Raw genomic sequence first — 20,599 nt, forward strand, 5'->3', positions numbered from 1 at the left:
CCCAAATGGGCCAAAGGCCAGAATGTTGGAACTACAGTTACTTGATTTGCATTTCGTATAGTCTTATATATTTGCTAATTAGAAGTATGAATTGGGCCCAAGGCCGTTTGGAGCATGTTGTCCTACATATTGTGATGTAACTGTCATATTTGATATTATTCACTGGGCTATCGCTCACGCTCATTCATGTCTTTGTAGGTGAGCCAAGAGAAGTTCAAACCCAGCCCCAGTGAAGTCTGCCAGGAATAACATGAGTTTGGAGAGTCAGTCTTGTGTCTCACGCACGAGACTCAACCTTGCCATTCTGTTATGTATTTCCATCTTGTCTTGTTGGCAAGAATCTTGTGTATATCGGCATGTAGTTGTGATATGGGTTGACTTAGTTTTGGATGATCCTGTCTGTACAGAACCTATGTCGCTATGTTTCTGTTGTGAGTTATTAACGTGCATATGTATGGTTTGTTTTGATGTGCCACGTAAGCACAGCTCTATGGACGAAGTTTTAAATTTGGCTTCCCTTTTGGCCCCCTTTACTCTGATGTGTTAAGTCTGTTTTGGTTTGAGGCCGTAGGTAATCTTAGGATTACTGGCCGGTTACGTCCTTAACCCATGGGGGCGGGTTCGGGTCGTGACACGCGACCAATTTTTTTGGTCGCTACTTTGGTCGCCAATTGAGGGTCGGCAAAAGTAATTCGCGACCAAAATTGTGGTTGGTCGGCAAAAGTTGGATTTCGCGACTAAATTTTTAGTCGCTAAATGTTTAATTACCGCGACTAATTTATTTTGTCGCCAAAACACTTTGGTCGCGAAAAGTGATATTTTCGCGACCAAAAAATTTGGTCGCCAATTATCACATTCAACGACCAAAAAATTTGGTCGCCAATTGTGACATTCCGCGACCAAAAAATTTGGTCGCCAATTGTGACATTCTGCAACCAAAATTTGTTTGGTCGCCAATTGTGACATTTCACGACCAAAAAATTTGGTCGTCAATTGTGACATTCTGCAACCAATATTTTTTTGGTCGCCAATTGTGACATTTCGCGACTAATCAATTAGTCGCCAATTGTGACATTCTGCGACCAAAATTTGTTTTGGTCGTCAATTGGGACATTTTGCGACCAAAAATTATGGTCGCCAATTGTGACATTCTGCGATCAAAATTTTTTTGGTCGCCAATTGTGACATTTCGCGACTAATCAATTGGTCGCCAAAACTATAAAAACCAAACCAAATTTTGGTCGCCAATACCCAACAAAATAAACCTGTAATTTATAATAATTCATCCAATTTATTCAATATAATTTGTAAAAAGAAGAGATCATTCAAACCAACAAATAAATTGAATCATCAACATTCAACAAAATACATATATCAACCATTTCTGAACCTGTTTAATTAAAGTCAGCAACTATTATAAGTTTACATCCGCAAATAATTCGAAACTACATATTTCATTTAGCATAAAAATTATACGTTTATCATCGACTAGAGAAACAATTTCTTCACACATGACTGCAAATTGGATACAACTGAGTTATGGTTGATGGGGAGGCCCCTACCAGAGTGTAATGCTGTTCGAGCTAAGTCTGCCAAATGAAAATGGAGTCAAATTTTGTACTAGACAGTTCATCCTCAGAGAGTATGTCTTGGCTTGATGACTAAGAAAATGATACATGAATATTTACCCCCCTTTCTTTTTACCTCCTACGTACGAACCATATGTATAAATATAGGACCTATCATATCTATAAAATAATAAGATCCACCATTATTTTTCAATGGATCATGCTAATGACAAATTAATGTGTAGTCTAGATTTTTGCAGTGTTTGTGGCGGGCTTCATCCCGTTCTTTTGAAGATTCTTCTCAATGTCAATCATATCACGTGGTAGTTCAATTCCCTGGAATAGCAGTTTCAGGTCGTCATCAACCTTGATTGGCACTCGAGGGTCATTTGGATAGGCTATGTCCTCTTGCGAGTCGAAGTTCGACAACAGCCAGATTTGACCAGCAGCTTTCAAAGCCTATGAAGAAAATACAAATTTTGCTCTAAAACTCCAAGAAAAACGAAAATTAAAGGTTATAATGCAAAGTCCATGCAAGTATTTGGCTATTATTTTAGGCGGTAACACAAACCTGTAGATCCTCCATGACAGTTGGGTATGCATCCTTGAGATCAATAACAGCAATGCCCTCTGGAAATTTACGTATTAGGATGAGTAGTTGATTCTTGTCCTCCAGAGCATGTTTGGACTGTAATCAAATAAAGACCAAGTAAATTCTCAGCACAAAGACAACTTTTTTTCGAAGCTTTTTGGGCAGGCACCTGTAACAATCTATGAACTCTTGGGGAAGACAGAGAAGTTCAATTGTCTGCCAGGGTTCCAGGTGAAAAGATTAGGATTTACCTTGTAAGCGAAGCACCTCCCATCATAGTTCACTTTTGGGTTATTCCTCAAACTGTCAAAGACAGCCTTGTTGGAATTAATGTCAACATAACATGCTTCATTTATTTGCTCTGGTGTAAAGGCTTGCCTTGTCTGCAGAACAAGAAACATAAATAATTAAGGTGTAATTAATCCCTTTCAAGTGAGCCTACAAAAAATGAGAGGACAAATCAACCAATGACTTCCCACATGCCCCTGCCTCGCACACTGGCATCCTGCAGGGGTAGGTGGGTTGTGCAGCAAGTATCAGCAGCAGGAATAAGTTCAAGGCTCACAGCATAAGAAGTATTGGAGGAACTATAAAACTTCTACAACCTCTATATTTTTTTGCTTAGTCTATAACATAACCTCTATATTTGAACACTGTAGATCTACCCAAAGAAATCTCACATTATCCAACCCCCAGCTGGATGAAAAATCTCGAGAGATAAATAATGCTCAATATGTAAAGAGCCCCAGAGAAATCGGTGTAACAAGTATTGTCAGACTTGTCAGTGTTGGGAACCATAACCAGTTTCCTCTTAGCCAATATCATTGCTAACAACTGTTATGTTATGTGACTAAACACTTTGCATCCTTATTGATGAAACTGATAGTTTTCATCTAACATGTCCAAAACATCAAAGGTAAATATAGAAATTTTCAACTTCTCAGGAAAGAACTTGTATAAAATCGATATTTTCAAGCACTTTCTACTTATCCATCCCCCCGTGATAGATTTAGTTACAACGTGTCCGTGAATGTTCTCACAGAGGCAGAATGTTCATAAGAAGTGGTATGAAAGAGCACCTACAAAAGGGAAAAGAAGAGATATCCTGACTTTCGATCATATGTAAGTCAACATTTTAAAAATAGAATGCATTACATAACCACGTGTGAGAAGCTTAAGCATGCATGTGGAACACTGTAAAATACCTAGTATGCAAAATTACCCAAAGGTAAAAGAAGCCAAGACTGCAAAAACTGCCCAATTAATAGATTTCAATGCAATTAGATAATGAGGCAGAAAAAAAATTTATGTGTAGTCTAGATTTTTTTTCTGTGTTTTGGTATATAACTAGTCAATAGTCTTTCTTCACCAAGAGTGATCGATAGGGCGGCCCCTACCGCCTTGCAACCAAGTTTCTATTTTGTCTTGGGTACTTGATGTTCTTGCTATTTTAAGGCAATTAGGTACGTTTATCATCGACTAGAGAAACAATTTCTTCACACATGACTGCAAATTTGGTACAACTGAGTTATGGTTGATGGGGAGGCCCCTACCAGAGTGTAATGTTGTTCGAGTTAAGTCTGCCAAATGAAAATGGAGTCAGATTTTGTACTAGACAGTTCATCCTCAGAGAGTATGTCTTGGTTTGATGACTAAGAAAATGATACATGAATATTTACCCCCCTTTCTTTTTACCTCCTACGTACGAACCATATGTATAAATATAGGACCTATCATATCTATAAAATAATAAGATCCACTATTATTTTTCAACGGATCATGCTAATGACAACTTATGGTCTGTCTTTAAGGGGAGGTAATACCAAAATAGTTAGAATACTAAGCACTTTTTACATATTTTGATACATATAGGATGAACAATATAAAAACTTGATAAGTAGTTCAAGGGCTGAAAACTTAAAGCTTCAAAACATCTTGTACATATCAACATTGAAGATGAAAGATAAACATATATATATTCTACCCTTTTCGACATGATTGTGTCAGGATTAGGGTATTAAACTAAAAAACATAAGACCCCATATGTTTAGGATTTGTCTCCTAATTTTGTAATGTCTCACATTTGATTCACCAATAAGGGGATTAGTTGTGCGGACAGATTAATACTCCCTCAAAACCATGGGTTAAATTTCTCAGTGCCTTGGCATAATTAATTTCGCATGAGTCCTCGTCGGATTAACTTTCCTCCATCCCAACTCTTACTAAACATAGTACTGTAATTTCATAATATATATAAATCTCTCCAACATCCCATTGTATGAAAATAAATAGGGGATCCACGGTATTACTTAGACCATTATCCTTTCCCTTAAGAGTAAACATGACTGAACTTGCTAGCACAATGGGAAAAGAAACTTCAAACTGAAAAATGAATGCTCATGTAAGAGAAAAAGAATTATAGGAAAAGATTATAAGAATTATAGGAACATGAATTATAGGAAACTTCAAACTGAAAAAAAGTCACTAGAAGAAAAATATTCTAAGTGAATGTTCATGTAAGAGAAAAAGAATTATAGGAACACATTCTTCATGTGATGTCAACTGTTTTGCCAAAGTCCAGCGCAGTAATTTAATTAGAGCAATGTTAGAAATGTAGAAAACTAAACATAGACTTTCTGCTTTTGTGAGACATTTGTAAATTTGTGAGATATTTTTGTGTTTATTATGTGTTTGATTCTCTATGTATTTAGACTTTCTTATTTTATTGGGTACTAGAATAAGGTCTATAGATCAATGATATAAATGCACAAACATAGATCATATTAGGATTAACTACACTCAATGGTACATAAAAGTACGTGTTTTGTTAACAGTCATGTCACTACAAGAACGAAAAACAATGAGATTGAAATTAGGATAGGGCCACCAATGAGTCCATATCCAGGAAAATCCATTGCCAACACTGTATACTCAATTCAAAAAATTTAATGGGTATTCACAGCTAGCATCTTATTATGATTTTAATTGGGTATGTGATAGAGATACTCACAATATCTCCAAAGTCTGCAGTAGTCCTAGCGTTGAAGGAATCTTGCCACTGAGTTCATTGTTATTAAAAACCCTGCTCAAATTAATTCACAAGATGACATTGAAATTAGGGCTCAGATTGAGAGAAACGGGGCTGCCCAGAAATTCAGTCCAACATTCCTCATCATATTATAAAATTAAAAAAAGAAGAGAACACCCATGTGATTAACCCTTTTTCTTGGTAATTTTTACTAATTATGATAAAATTGTTATTACTTGAATTCTGACAAAATACAAACTTGAATGCTAAATAAAAATGGGTCCTAAGGGTAGGATAAGGTATTCCAAATCTGAATGTCAACCATATTTATGTAACTACCAGCAGGTTTAGGAGGTCAGATCAGCAAGACAATTGAAGGACACAAGGGCTACATGGCTGCAGACATATCCACAGCATGGGCAATTGGCTAAAGCATTACAAGTCAAGGTAGAGCTGCAGCCATGGCCACAGCTCAGAACAACAGAACAGTTGCAGCAGTTGCAGCCACAGCTCAGTCCAACAGAGCAATTACATCAGATTGCAAATACATTCAAGTTCTTCTCTGATTTTCTTTAATTTTAACATGAGGACCAAGTGTAAAGCAACAGCCAGCAATCTTTCAATTGAATTGAATGAAATCACACGCTTTAATAACATATGGCTTTAACCAATGAAACCAAAAAGGAAAATAGTAAGTAAAACTTATAGGAAAATGCAGACCAGTTTAAGCATTCTTAAGGAGAACTATGTCCATGTGCATTTGTTTTTACATAAAGGTGCCTACGTGTGTCTCAAGGTGAACTTTCTGCATGTGTGCAAAACTAGAAATTATACCTTCTACAAGCTATCACCGCTACCAAATGAGGAGTTCAAAGGAGAACTTCTTCGAGTGTATGTTCGGGGACTATTAGCTTCAGATGGAATACCATCACTCCTTGATTCTGTTCTCCACTTCCGTTGATGACCACGCGAAATTAATGCTTTTAAACAAATAAACCATTGCTCAGCTTCATCTTTATCTTTACAAATCTGGAATGAAAGTCATTTACCAAATTACAAATAGAGTAAAATATATATCTATTTGGAAACTACTCTAAAATAGTAGAACAGAATTGGTATTTTAGGAAGATCATTGCAGCAACTGAAAATTAATAAGGAAATGGATATGTCAAATGAGATGCTTACCAAATCTAGTGACCTGTCATTCTATATAAGAGAGGACTGGTACTCCTTCTCAGGCCGTGGATACCTTTGAAAGATCGGCTAAAAAATATTACACGATGAAATGAAATTTTAGGGCCTTAATTCAGTCAATCCATATCAAGAAGAATTTATGTTTTATTAGAAGTGCTGAAACTAAGTCTACAAAAACTAGCTGGCAATACAAGGGCAAAAAGGTCAGTCAAGAACACAAAAATTCTAACAAAATTCACCATCTCCAGGTCTGTTGCTTCCATCAACACCACAACAGAGGTACAAGATTAAAAGACATCAATGAAACTAGTAGCAACAAAACAAATACAAGGATTCAGAACTCAAGAAGCTCAACATCAAAAAATAGATAAGAGTAGTGAAAGTTTTCTCTTTCCTTCTTCCTTTTGAGACACAAAAGAAAAACCAGTAAAGGTTTTTGGAACAAGAATACGATGACAGGTACAAGCAATGTCCATTACCTCAAGGGACTAATTCTTATTGCTAAGAATTCTCAATATGATCATTGATTGCTTAATTTGTTGCAGAAAGCTAACAAAATCATAACTAAAGTGGCTTCTATTAGTTTCATTAATTTAAGTGAAAAAATGCAGTTTTTAAAATGTCATTTCATTTCTGAAATATTTTCCAGATTTTCAATCCAGAACTGAATTGACAGATCTAGTGGATGAAACTAATAGAGGAATTAACACTAAAATAGAAATCTGGAAAGAACAAAAATGCATTTGGCAAGGAAAAATCAATTAGGGCACATAAATTGCAATTTATAGGGCAAAGAGAGAGAAGAACCCCAGCTGCGAATTTATCAATAGAAAAAAGAAGCTAAAATTGTTGAGGGAAAAACAATGAACCATAACCATAACTACCTAACTTGACTATAACTATCTAACTAAACCATATAGTTAACCTTTAACAAACTAACAGCTAATTTGCCAATTGCTTTGCAATTCACACGTTCTTGAAATGAGAGAGAGACTTCAGCTGATGAGAGAGGGCTGCAGCTGAGGCTGCAGCTACTGTAGCATTAGCAGCTCTGTCTGTTCTGAGCTGCAACCTTCGCTATGGCTGCTAGCTGCTAAGGTGTGGCCTTGGTTGCTAGACTGTGGCCTTAACTGCTCTGCCTTATCACTGTGGCCTTGGCTGCAGCTATCTAGTTTTCACTGCCTTGACTGCTGTGGCCTTGGCTATGGCTCGCAGCTGTGGCTGATCTGTATCACACACAAGGATACCAATTAGCCATTCTCACTTTAATGAGATCACACAGCCACCCTAACCTTCACTACTTCACCCAACTCAACACAAGAAGGCTGCCCATTATTAAATACACAGTCATTCCTGAGTTTCCATCTCCTCTCTTCTCTCCCCAAAAACCTTCATCCAATGTTCCTAAATTGGAGACCATTGTTGAAGAAGGATCCAACAAGTTTGACCTAGTGCATAACCACAAGTTGATGTATCTTCTTCCTGTGGTTCTTTCTATTGTTTCCTACATATTGATAGACAAATACATCATTGCTTGAATTGTAGTCCTTTTCACACATATCATATCCCTCCTTTGATGGACGAAGAACCCCTTTGTCGTTCTACCTCAAAACAATCCCAACTGTTTGATCATTTGATGACCTGAAGCCATGATCTAATTGCTATGAATATTTCGGGACAACAAGACAGATGAGGTGAGATATGTGTGTCTATGAAAAAACTGTGAGATTGTACCTGCCCTTTCAAATCTCTCCAAAAACATTCATTCTATAAAAACAGACACATTTCTTGAAGAAAAGATCTAACTAGTTTGATGTTGTGCACATCATGTTTATGTGATCCTGTGTTTCTATCTTTTCTCTGTATAGCTAAATAGATATGTTCTTATTTGATGTCAACAAGATTGTAAAAGGGATAAGTGAGATGTGAGCTGCAAGAAAATTAGATATGGAGAAGTGTACTAATAGATTATATGCCCCCACAAGGGTTAGGTGTTTCTAAAGATAGCATCATAAAAATAAAAATAAAAAATCCTATTCTATTCATAAATATATATAGAAATAAAAGAACTTCAGTTTTAATAAAGTAACATGCAACTAATCATAAACACGATTAAACTAGAATAAGGCTGCAAAGATAAAATCAAAAGCATCTTGAGAGACGGGAAAGCTTAACAGCTTCTTTAGGCGCAAAAAATATTTTACACAAAATCAAGTTGTCAATGGAGTCTAAAATGCAATATGAAGCAAGGGAAGATATCAACAAAGCTCACTTTTTCTTTCCTCCCATCAGCAAAACAAGATTAAGACAGTCAATATGTATATAAATAGCATTCTATTGAAAAGCAATCCAAGCAAAGTCAAAAAGCACAAATTAGAGATGCTGGTTATCAAAGAAATATCACCCTAACACGCAACAAAACCAACCCAACTCCATAAGTTTTCAACCGTCCAAGAACCATCTACTCCATAATCTCTGAAGAAGCCTACAAAAAATGAAGCCATAATTAACAACACTACTTCATTCATATATACAAGTAAATTTCCTTGCACCTTGAAGAAAAAAATTAGTATGTTTCTTTAATTAGGTTTGAGGGGATTGCTAAAATAAATTATCTTCATAGTTAAAAGTAACTTTTTCCGAGCAAATTTTTTTCAACAAAATAGAGTGTCAACTTGCCTATTTGCTACAAAGAGAAACCAAGAGGACCAAGATATTGTGGGGGCATCGGCATGGATTCTCCTATCATTGTGTGGTGTGTTGTCATCTATGAAAAAAGCAGTTTGAAGTCAAGTCAATGTTTCTTTTCCATTACTTCAGTGCATTCTCTAACAAAACAACATCCTGTTCTGTAGGATTTTGTTTTCCTTTAAAAATTCAATGATTGATTATAAACAAAATATGATTTAATAATTTCCACAACTAAAAAAAATACATAACAATGTGCATATAGTGCATCCAAGTTAGAAATGTTTCAACTTAATTATGTTAGCTCAATAAGCAAATTCATCCAATTGTAAATTAAACATATCCAAATAAGCATAATTTGCAACAGTAAATACTTACCAAATCATCATAATTAGCCCCAAAAAATAATTTTTTTATAGGAATAAGGCCGTCAATTTTCACCAAATCAACACCACCAAGTTCACATACTACTTCAATCTCTTAGTCATATTTTATAATCAAGTAACACACAAGTAGAACTTAGAATTTGCACGATCAATGCAAAAACGTGTGCACAGCAGTAGATATATAAACAATAAATGCACAGGTCACCAGTATAATCAATGATGCGATAGCACGAACCATCGATTTGCTGCCACAAGACAGACTGGAACATATACCCCTTGTTTGCTGTGCTGTATAAAGGAACATAATCTATGTCTGATAGACAAAAGAAAAGCTAAGACTAACAGCATTTTCTAGTAAAATAAATTATGAATGGAAAAGAAAATTAAGGTAGGTTCTTTGAGAGGCAGATTAGCCAGTGACTAATGTAGAACACTGCAGCAAACATCAATTGTGTGGCCAAAAACTGATTACAAAATATTATTATAAACAATATAAAGCATACCTGCAAGAGGGCAGTGATAGTACCAAAAGTGTTCGACAACAGTGGATCCAAATCTTGAAATAATTCTCTCTTCTAAACATATAAACAAAGACAAACACAAGGCATGAGTAACAAGGCATAGTACAAAACAATTCTCTCTTCTTTCTAGATTTTTTTCCCTTCTTGGTAAGGTACAAGAGGAAGGGGAAAAGTTGACACAGTAAATGAGCTTTAGCTCTAATTTTAGAACCTGGTTCGAGCCTTCAATCCAATTCTTAATCAAAACCCTCAAGCCTTGAATTCGAATACCCTGAATTGGTGTGAATTTGAAACTAAGATTTCATTAACTAAAAAGAAAAATTAACTTAATCAATTCAACAAATTGCCACAGTATTTGACCAAAATTTTGACCAATGAACCAGTGGATAACCCAATATATGTGAGAATGAGGAAACATATCAAAAGGATCATTATCAAAGGTCAAAAAAAAACTTGATGTAGCACCAAAAGAACAAAAGAGAAAGAAACTGTGGAATCAAATCCCAAATTAATATACCAATATTCAAAATCATATCCTAGTCCAATAAAAACCCATTACATAATGCTACCAATGCCTTTTCGATCTCCTTAAGTAATAGAAAAAACATGAGAAAAAGAAATTAGGAGAGGGTCATACCCTTTCCAGTTTGATGCCAATAAAGCCCCAAATTCCCCTGTTTAATGTCAAATAGTGAGCAAAATGAAGAAAATAATTAGCCCCAAATCGAAGGAGACAAAGAGAGGAAGACAGAGAGACACACACACACGCACAGAGAGAGAAAGAGAGAGAGGGCGAAATAGAGGACATACCTACCCGAGACAAAGCGACGGTGGTGCTAACCCTTACGGTGTGCTCACCCAACCCTTGCGTTGTGCTCATCTAACCCTTGCGGTGATGCTCTAGTAACAGAGAGGAGGGCAGCGTGAGGCGTGAGAGAGAAGAGACACAGAGGCGTGAGGCGTGAGAAAAGAGAAAGGGGGAGGTGAGGTCATGTAGGGTGAGGTTTGGAATCTGTGTGTGAGAGGAACAGATATATCTAAAGGCGCCAATATATTCATTTTCCCCTAAAAATTTTTAGCAATTAAATTATTTATTTAGTGATAAAATTATTTTTTCATTAAAAATAAAATTATTAGTCACGAAAATAATTTTTTCATTAAATAATATTAAATTATAAAAAATTATTAGTGACGAAAATATATTCGTCATTAATAATTTTATTATTGGTGATCAATTTTTTCCTCACCAAAAGTCTGAAAATTTTGGCACCATCCGAAAAATTAGCGGAAAAATATTTAGTGACAAAAAAAATATAAATAATGACGAAAAATAATTTCGTCACCTAATTTTTTTATTATATATGCAGATTGGCGACGAAATTTTATTTTTGTCTCTAAAATTGGTACATTTGGAGACGAAAAATTATTTTCTTCATTAAAAGGTACGTCTTTCGTGACAAAATTTATTTTCGTCATTAGTTTTCGTCTCCAAAGACACTTTTTGTTGTAGTGAACAACCACAGCAGCGAATACCCAGCAATTGCTCCCTCTGTGTGAGAGAAAGACAGAGGGTGATGGCGATTTGCAGCGGTGGCGATGTGCGACGGATGTGAGCAACGGTGGCGAGGGACTTCGGTGAGCTAGAGAGAGTAGGCACCGATTGAGAGAAAGAACACAGAGAGGGAGAGGCGGACTGAGACATAGCAAGATAGAGACGATGGTGATTAGGTTTTTTTTTTTTTTTTTCTCTGCTTTCATGGTACAAAACGACGTCGTTTTAAAATTGGCGACCAAATTTATTTGTCGCAAAAAAATTTCAATTCCCGCCCCATTAAAAATCAAATTTCTCTCCCAAACTTTTGGCGACCAAAAGACCATATTAGTTGCAGAAAAGGTACCTTCGCCGACCAAAATATTTTAGTCGCCAAATCTCAATCAATGGCGACTAAAATGTTAGTCGCTAAAAGTATTAATTTGGCGACTAATTTTTTTTGGTTGCTAAAAATAAGTTTTTCGCGACCAAATTTTTGGTCGCCAAAAAATATGTGACCTTCCGCGACCAAATTTGTAGTTGGTCGGCAAAAACATATCACTTTCTGCAACCAAGTCATTTTTTGGTCGCCAAAATATAACCTTCTGCGACCAATAATATTTGGTCGCCAAAAATAATGATCATTTGCGACTAATTAATATTTGGTCGCCAAAAGATAACTTTTAGCTACCAACTTTTACATTGGTCGCGAAAAGTGGTCGCGAAAAGTGCAGATTCTTGTAGTGTAAGGCTGAAAAATATGTTATTTTAGTAATTTTTTATTTTTTTAATCAAAATATGAAATAAGAAAATTAATATATTGAAATGTTTTTTTTAATTTTTTATGAAAAGATATGTAAAAATAGAGAGAAAAACAACTATTTGACTTTTTTAGTATATATTGTTGATTTTTTAATTTTTTTTTAGTGATTTTTTAAATTTTAGACTAAAATATTGAATTATCAAATGAGACCTAAGTACTACAACTTATTGAAAAGCATTTTGACTTACAGGAAAGATTGTGGTACACATCTTCAAAAGGTATGGGTGTGTACTATATACACTTTATACTTACAGAAAAAAAAAATGATATAATTTTATACTTTTTGAGTCATAATTTAAAAAAATTAAAAAAATTATAATCAAACACATAAAAGTCATAATCAAATATTTTAAAATAATATCATAACTAAAAAAATTAATCATAACTAAAAAATAATAACGTAATTAAAAATACATCTAATATATGAATGTGTATAATAAAATTCACCATAACTTTAAGCATTACAACAACTTTTTTGGTTATTATTGGAGGCTTGCACCATAAGCAAATGAACACCTTATCTGTGATTGTTTATTATTATTTTTATTTCATTTTGCCGAAGTCCCCACCCAATTGTCCTCGTGCTTTTTTTTTTTTTTTTTTTGGATGTAAGCCCTCTTTTTCAACTAATAAACTTGTTTATGATACAACCTCCCCAGCGTCCTCAGCCGTTCCTTTATAATAATAAAGGGTTGATTTTTTAAAAATTCTTTCATAGTAGATTTCGTATCTCCAAATATAAGCATTGTTACAGTGATTCTCTAAATATTACTATAGCTCTCTCTCTCATATTTAATAAATTCTTATTTTATTTCGTTGAAGGTGCGAAGGAGATGTTCTCCCGAATGTCACGTGCGTGCTTGTAGTTGGAAAAAGAAAATGTCCAAAATTAGTTTGATTGGTCTGGCCAGTCGGCCACCCTTCTTTGTTTTTGTCTGTTTTGATCTGCTACGTTGCTGGTGCTATTTTGCATTCTATTTTGGGCGTGTTCTGCACTCTGTCTTGGGCCTATTTGTTAGGGGAAGTAAGAGATTATTTTAATAGAATAGAGAAAGAATAGAGAGTTTGTGGGGGAGGAAGTAAATGAAAAAGTGATTCCTAAAATAGGGAATGATTTTTTTAATAATATTTTAAGATAAAATATAAGTATGCTAGTAAAGATATTCTTAAACACTCGTTATGTATTTATTTTTGTAGTTTATGTTATTTATTTTCATAATAAATATTATGTAATTTTTTTTTGTGTATAATTATGATAATTTTTAATTTATAAATAAATTTACACATTTTTTATTTTTTTATTCAAACATTTTTTAAAAAAAAAAATTGTGTAACATTACTATAAAAATGCGTAACATTATCACAAAATACGTAATTTTATTTATGAATTACAAATTATCATAATTCTATCAAAAAAAATACATTACATTTACCACAAATATACATAATAAAAGTGTATATAATACACCTCTTGAGGGGCGTACTATAGCATTACCCGTTTGACATAATTATACTATGATTCCTAAATGTTTTAATTCATATAACACTTGGTCCCATTTTCATTAGAAAATCATTATTCGTACAAATAAAAAATGATATTATCACATTTTTTACATTGAAATGTATCTTTGTGTTTTCATACTATTTGCATTAATTTTGATATCTTTAAACTTACTAAAAGGGAAGTCAAGGCTCGTGAACATGAAGAAAACAAATTAATATTTATTTTTAATAATATATCAAATAAATTTTTATTAATTAATTTATTGCTTGTGTTTGGTATTTGTATAAATTTACATGCTTGGTTGATGAAATTTATTATTAATATAAGTATTTTTATATATTTTGTTCATAATCTTTTATTTTTTATCTTAATAAGAAAGTTAATTTTAGGTTTTTTTTTTTAAAAAAAAAAAAAAACTCGAGTTCAAGCTCAGCTGGTTAAATATTTGAGAAACTTGCTTGAGTTCGATTATTTAAGCCAGACTAATTTTTAATAAATAAGCCTAACCACTAAAAAACTCGACCCGATTCGACTTCACTCATTTTGTTTGCAACCCAAGTGTGCATGGGAAAGAAGACAAGCACAAGTCAAGGGATGAGACTTTAAAAACTGGCCGTGGAATCGAAAGGAAGTATGTCTTTGGACAAAATGTATAATAATCCCAACATTTTGATTGTAACAAAGCTTGGGCACTTTAGTCATTCACAATCTTTTGAACCCCTTCAAAACCTCCTTTGTGCAATCTCTCAGTCTATATATATCTATTGGTGTAAGAAGGGAGAGAAGAAAGATGGAGAGAGAGGAGGAAAATCCCGCTTCTCTGACAACACCACTGAATGAACATGATATCCATGATGATGATGATGAAGATGGAGGTTGCAGGGCAGTTGAGAGAGAGGGAAACAGAAAGGAGGAGATTGTGAAAGAAGTGAAGAAGCAGCTATGGCTAGCAGGGCCACTGGTATGTACGAGTGTGTTGCAGTTCAGTTTACAGTTGATATCATTGATGTATGTGGGTCATCTTGGAGAGTTGCCTCTCTCTGGTGCTTCCATGGCCACTTCTTTTGCTACTGTTACTGGTTTTAGCTTGTTGGTGAGTTGTGTTTCTCTTCATTTTCAGCAGAAAAAAAATAGTAATCAAACAGAATTAATTATTGAGAATGACATGGCAATGATGTATATATATTGTAATTATTTTCTTTTTCCATATAGTGATGACTTTTCTAACTTTCAACAAATGTATATAAATGAGACATATCATTTTGCATGAATGTTTCATATATGAATTAAAATTTAAATTTTGATAAAATGCTCAAGTATTGTTTGGTAACATTTATAATTTACTGTTTTTGTTTATAGAAATATTAAACATATTTATATTTATCTTTTGTAATATATATTTTTTGATCAGAAAGAGAAACAATTTTATTGATAAACATACGAACATATTATATCAATAAATAGTAGAACATTTCAATCACAACTAGCTTGGCACCAAGACACGCACCTAATGGTATGCTAGCATGCAATCAAAAGTAGGTGAGAGACCAACAACAAAGACACATCCATAACCAAACAAAATACACAAGAAAACCACCCACAAGCCACCCAAATAAGCTGATATAGCAGCCCACATATAGGAGTCCAACCAAGCCCCACAAAATACACCAGAATATAAACCCAAGAGCCACCTAAATAAACAGACAAGGACAAAACAACAAGAAACAGACACAAGGACAAAACAGAGCACCAACAAGGCACCAAAACAGGGCACCAACAAGTCAATCCTCCAGAACAACCATCAACCAATCAACCAACCCCGGAGCAGAACCAGCAGACAGTGAGCTATAGCAAACTATACTCAAATCCCATCACTGCTGTGATACCCTTGTGAACTTTAACATGAAACCCTCCTACAAACACAATGGCAGCACAATAGATGATTTAAAGAAAAACCTCTACATTCCCATTTCAATGAAGCACAAAACAAAATGCGAAATTTGATTAAATCCAACAGTTCCTCCCAATTCGGTTGGGTACTCTCAAAGATGCATTGATTTCTCAACCTCCAAATTGACCACAAAACAGCAAAAGGAATAATCTCCCATACTATTTTTCTTTTTTTCCTACATTTCCAACTCATCCACCATTCAAGCAAAATAGGCACTGAACCAGCGACGATAGCCCCCACCAGCGCAAAACTGCAGACCAGATCCTTCAAACTTTCTACCACCAGATTAAGACACGTTCCAAAGTTTCATTGTCAACACCACAAAATCTGCATTGTCCATCATTACGGTTGTCAAGACGCCCCAATATAGTAACCCTATCCGAGGTCTTAACTCGACCTCTCCATGCCAACCATCCGAAGAACTTCACTGATGGTGGTGCTCCATTCCCCCAAATCAATTTTGGTACTTCCAGATTAGGACCCATCTTGGCTTCAATACAATTATAAATTGATGCCACTGAATAAAAACCACAGTTGCAAAAATTGATGCCTTCCATCCAATTGTATTATCCTCCCTCTTATTAATCCCCGTTGCACCCATTAAGAGGTTGTTTAGCGCAGCGACCTGTTCTTCCTCCCAAGCCATCAATGGCCTTCTAAACTCCACAAATCATATCTATCACTCGCAGGGACCACAAAGGCTGCAACTCATCACTCCAAAACTGCAACCTATTTCCTCTGCCAAGGCTGAATTTGATATTATCCAAGAAAAAAGCAAAGCTTCAGGCCATCTAACACATACCAATGAGATGTCTAACCAGTCTCTGGAAGCGTTGCGAGATTGGACTGGTAACCAACATCTCACATCAATTTTATGAATATCACAAATAACATTTCTCCACAGACTCTCTTTATCCACTGCAAATCTCCACCACCATTTTAATAGCAATGCAATGTTCATATATTTGGCACATCATATGTTTTAAAATTTTGGTTAAAAAATAAGTGAGAGGGAGTGGTTGAAAGAAGTTGCTGGCAGGAAGTGGTGGTTAAAGGTGGAGAAGGAGTTGATTGTTGATCAACGGAGTTGATAGTAGTCAATAGGAGATGGTTGACGGAGGAGGTCAATAATATGGTGGCTAAAAGGGGTGGCTAGTGGCAGGAAGGGATGGGAGAGGGGAGAAGTGAATGAAATTTATTTTTCAAACAAGTCCAAACTAACTTCTTTTTTTTTTTTTGTTAGAATCTAATAATTTTTTTATAAACTGTTTATAATTTTTTGAAACAAAAATAGAAACTAAATGAGTTTTTGTTTATAATTTTTAAAATTTTTAAAATTTTTATATATACAAACAAAAACAACTATAAACATAAATGAATCTTTAATGATTTATTCTATAAATTAATCTCCATTCACTTGGAGAGTAGTGTTCTTTCGAAATAAAATTAAATATGAAAGCAGAAAATGGTAGAAAACACATATTTCAATAACCATAATTATATTTTATACATTACAATAAATGATGGAGAAAAGAGAGGAAATTTTGTGTTTTACATTTACAAATTACAAATTACAATATCAATTATTATTATTATTTTTTAAATTGTGTCTTCTCAACTACCAAACAGAGCGCATATAACAAACACAATCTGATACTTCGTGTTTTTGGAAACAATTCTCAATTATAATCTAAAATTTCATTAGCCAAACAAAGCTACTTCATTAAACATACTATGAAATTTTACTCTATCTCACCATTTTGTTCTTGAGTAGCTAGGAATGGCAAGTGCATTGGATACACTATGTGGCCAATCCTATGGAGCAGAGCAATACCATATGCTTGGAATCCATATGCAAAGAGCTATGCTTATTCTTTCACTAGTAAGCATACCTCTTGCAATCATTTGGGCAAACACACGCGCCATTCTTGTCGCCTTTGGTCAAGATCATGACATATCTGAAGAAGCTCAAATCTATGCACGATTCATGATCCCAAGCATATTTGCGTATGCGCTTCTTCAATGTCTTGTCAAGTTTTTGCAAACTCAAAACATTGTCTTCCCAATGATGATAAGCTCGGGGATTACTACTTTAATCCATCTACTTGTATGTTGGGCATTGGTTTTTAAGACTGATCTAGGTCTTCGTGGAGCGGCCTTGGCCAATTCCATCTCTTACTGGACAAATGTAGTGTTGTTAGCTCTTTATGTCAAGTTCTCTTCTTCTTGTGCAAAAACTTGGACTGGCTTGTCAAAAGAGGCCTTGCACGATATTCTCAATTTTCTCAGACTTGCAATTCCTTCGGCTGTCATGGTTTGGTAAGTTTATGATTGACTAAACTTTCTATATTCTCAATGTTTATGATCTTTACTTTTCAATGTGTATGGATTTTTAATGTGATTATTCATTATGCGTTATGGTTTTCTTTAAGCTTGGAAATGTGGTCGTTTGAAATGATTGTTCTAGCATCTGGTCTTCTTCCTCATCCTGAGCTACAAATCTCGGTGCTTTCTATCTGGTAAAACAGGCAGATTTTCTTCTTGGAATTTCATTATAGTCGATTTCTTGAATTAACTTCCACTTTATCATCTACTACTAAAACAAAATTTGTGTATATACAGCCTTAATACAACTACAACAGTTTGGATGATCACCTATGGGCTCGGTAACGCAGTGAGGTCTGTTGAACTATTCTAAGACTACGCATATTTCAATTTCATTTATATGAACAAAACTTGGTTAAATTTCAAGGGTACTATAGTTTTGTACCAGGAAGTGTAAATTTGTTGTTGCAATTGAAATATGACAGTGGTAATTCGGGAGATTCTATTCCACACCCTACTCTCTTTTTTTCTTCAATTGACACCATTACTCAGTTACACAATTTTGATTTTTTGATTTTTTTTTTTCCAATTCACATCCCTTAGTCTCCATAATACCCAGATCTTCAACATTCATGCCCTAACCCCAAAACTCATCAGCCATCACCACCTTCACTTTGGTGCTGGGATGGGGAGAGAGGGAAGGGCGGGTTGCGGTGATTTGGTGGTGACTGCTAAGGTTTGGCAGTGGTAAGGGTGCCATGCAGTGCGGTGGGTTTGGGAGGGAAGTTGTGCAACTTTTGTCCTCAATGGTAATTTACTAGGGATACAATCATAATTTCAAAAATAAAAAAATAAAATGATAGGAACTAAGAATAATGGTAGTGTACAAATAGAAGCTCACTGGTAATTCCCGCTATTTTCCTGATTTTATCTCACATATGTTGTGCTATGTCTATTCAGCACGCGGGTCTCAAATGAATTGGGGGCAGGGCGCCCATACGCTGCTCGTTTGGCAGTGTGTGTCGTGTTAGTAATGGCAGTTACAGAGGCTGTTATAGTTGGAGCAGTCATGATATCGATCCGAAACATCTGGGGCTATGCTTACAGCGATGTAGTAGAAGTGGTCAGATATGTAGCAGCCATGATGCCCATCCTAGCAGCTTCCAATTTCTTGGATGCACTTCAGGGTGTTCTTTCAGGTTCTTCTCTGCATTTTTATCGATCTCTTCTTAAGCTGTTGCCGTGTACTTTCAGGAATAATTTAAGCGATCCATTTGAAATTGGACTTATTCAACTCAAACTGAAAATTTCAGAAATAAAATTGACGAAATTGAAACATACGCAACTAGGGTGATATGGAATGCATGCTTTACGGACCTTTAGACATAATTTTGTTTTCAAAGCTATTTTTGCTCTGTTTTTGCTAACATTTAGGCACAGTAAGAGGATGTGGAAGGCAAAAGGTTGGTGCATTTGTGAATTTGGGATCATATTACATTGTGGGCATTCCTTCTGCTATAGTATTTGCTTTTGTTCTACACATTGGCGGAAAGGTGTGTGTGTGTCTCTCTCTCTCTGTGTTTTCAGCTGCGAAAGTGTTTCCTTCTCATGTTGATTTCATGCAGGGCCTCTGGTTTGGGATGATATGTGGACTCATTGCGCAAGTTCTATCACTTTCTACCATTACACTACGAACTAATTGGGAGCAACAAGTACACTCTCTCTCTCTCTCTCTCTCTCTCAACATCTCTGTTAGTTTATCTAAAGTGTGCAATCTTTGTTCTTTCTTGTTTAGGCAAAGAAGGCAACGGAACGCGTATATGACTCTACAATCCCGGTGGATAGAGTGTCATGAAACAGAAACTGAAAGCAGTGTAACAAAGAAGCTTCCGAGCTGATTAAGGAGCGAATAAATGTGTATTATCAATGGTAGCCAATTTTGGACTTGTTAGTGAATCAGATCAACCTAAACATAGTGTAACAAGCCCGCGGGGGACCTCGCTACAGCTCGGACTCGACTCTTCGTCAGTCACGGTTCTAAGTCTGAACCAAAGAGTCCAAATCCGGCAAATCGTTTTGAGAAAACAGATTTTTGAAAGAAGTGCCAAACATGGACTGCTTTGCCAGATACAGAGTCGCCACCTAAATATTTTAATTTGGGAAATTTAGGAAACCCTGACTCGGTGCCAAAAGGCCACGTGTCCGTCATTACCAAAGTTGCCTCGGCTCGGGAACTCGGGTACGATTGGGGAAGGTCACTTCGTGAGCACCCCCGCTCGCCCGGTCATAGACCGGCCTCTACTAATCATGATATCAATTTTTGAAAACATTGTGAATTCTTATTCCGGTTATTAGCCTAGATTACTATGTGATGCTCACAGCATATAAATATAGACTGGATCGCCCGAATTGGAACAAAACATTTCATGTTTGTTTTTGAAAGATGGTTTGCTACCCGCAGGTAGGCTTGAAACATTTGATGATTTAT

The 20,599-nt window shown here is 35.3% G+C and overlaps 2 protein-coding genes across 6 annotated transcripts; one reads left to right on the plus strand and one right to left on the minus strand.

The window, feature by feature from the left end:
- Nucleotides 1-1,321: 1,321 nt before the first annotated feature.
- On the minus strand, nucleotides 1,322-11,036 carry LOC114315981 (uncharacterized). The gene is made up of 7 exons (XM_082908617.1): nucleotides 10,924-11,036; nucleotides 10,615-10,651; nucleotides 10,189-10,248; nucleotides 9,960-10,031; nucleotides 2,412-2,543; nucleotides 2,140-2,256; nucleotides 1,322-2,027 (listed from the first exon to the last, which is right to left on the minus strand). The coding sequence occupies exons 1-7, from the start codon at nucleotides 11,034-11,036 to the stop codon at nucleotides 1,815-1,817; spliced, it is 744 nt and encodes a 247-aa protein (XP_082764743.1). The 3' UTR covers nucleotides 1,322-1,814.
- Nucleotides 11,037-14,439: 3,403 nt separating this feature from the next.
- LOC114284481 (protein DETOXIFICATION 16) lies at nucleotides 14,440-20,082 on the plus strand. 5 transcript variants are annotated; one of them, XM_082907740.1, is made up of 8 exons: nucleotides 14,440-14,928; nucleotides 17,561-18,105; nucleotides 18,219-18,305; nucleotides 18,409-18,465; nucleotides 19,072-19,310; nucleotides 19,546-19,664; nucleotides 19,737-19,823; nucleotides 19,907-20,082. In XM_082907740.1, the coding sequence occupies exons 1-8, from the start codon at nucleotides 14,626-14,628 to the stop codon at nucleotides 19,964-19,966; spliced, it is 1,497 nt and encodes a 498-aa protein (XP_082763866.1). In that variant the 5' UTR covers nucleotides 14,440-14,625; the 3' UTR covers nucleotides 19,967-20,082. The 5 variants fall into 5 exon arrangements, with proteins under 5 accessions (XP_082763866.1, XP_082763868.1, XP_082763867.1 ...); XM_082907741.1 differs by having other exon boundaries at nucleotides 14,482-14,796; XM_082907743.1 differs by lacking the exon at nucleotides 14,440-14,928 and adding an exon at nucleotides 14,942-16,635.
- Nucleotides 20,083-20,599: the final 517 nt, after the last annotated feature.

This window comes from Camellia sinensis, chromosome 15 (assembly GCF_055761805.1).
Source record: "Camellia sinensis isolate YWXY chromosome 15, ASM5576180v1, whole genome shotgun sequence".
In the NCBI taxonomy this organism is placed as follows: domain Eukaryota; kingdom Viridiplantae; phylum Streptophyta; class Magnoliopsida; order Ericales; family Theaceae; genus Camellia; species Camellia sinensis.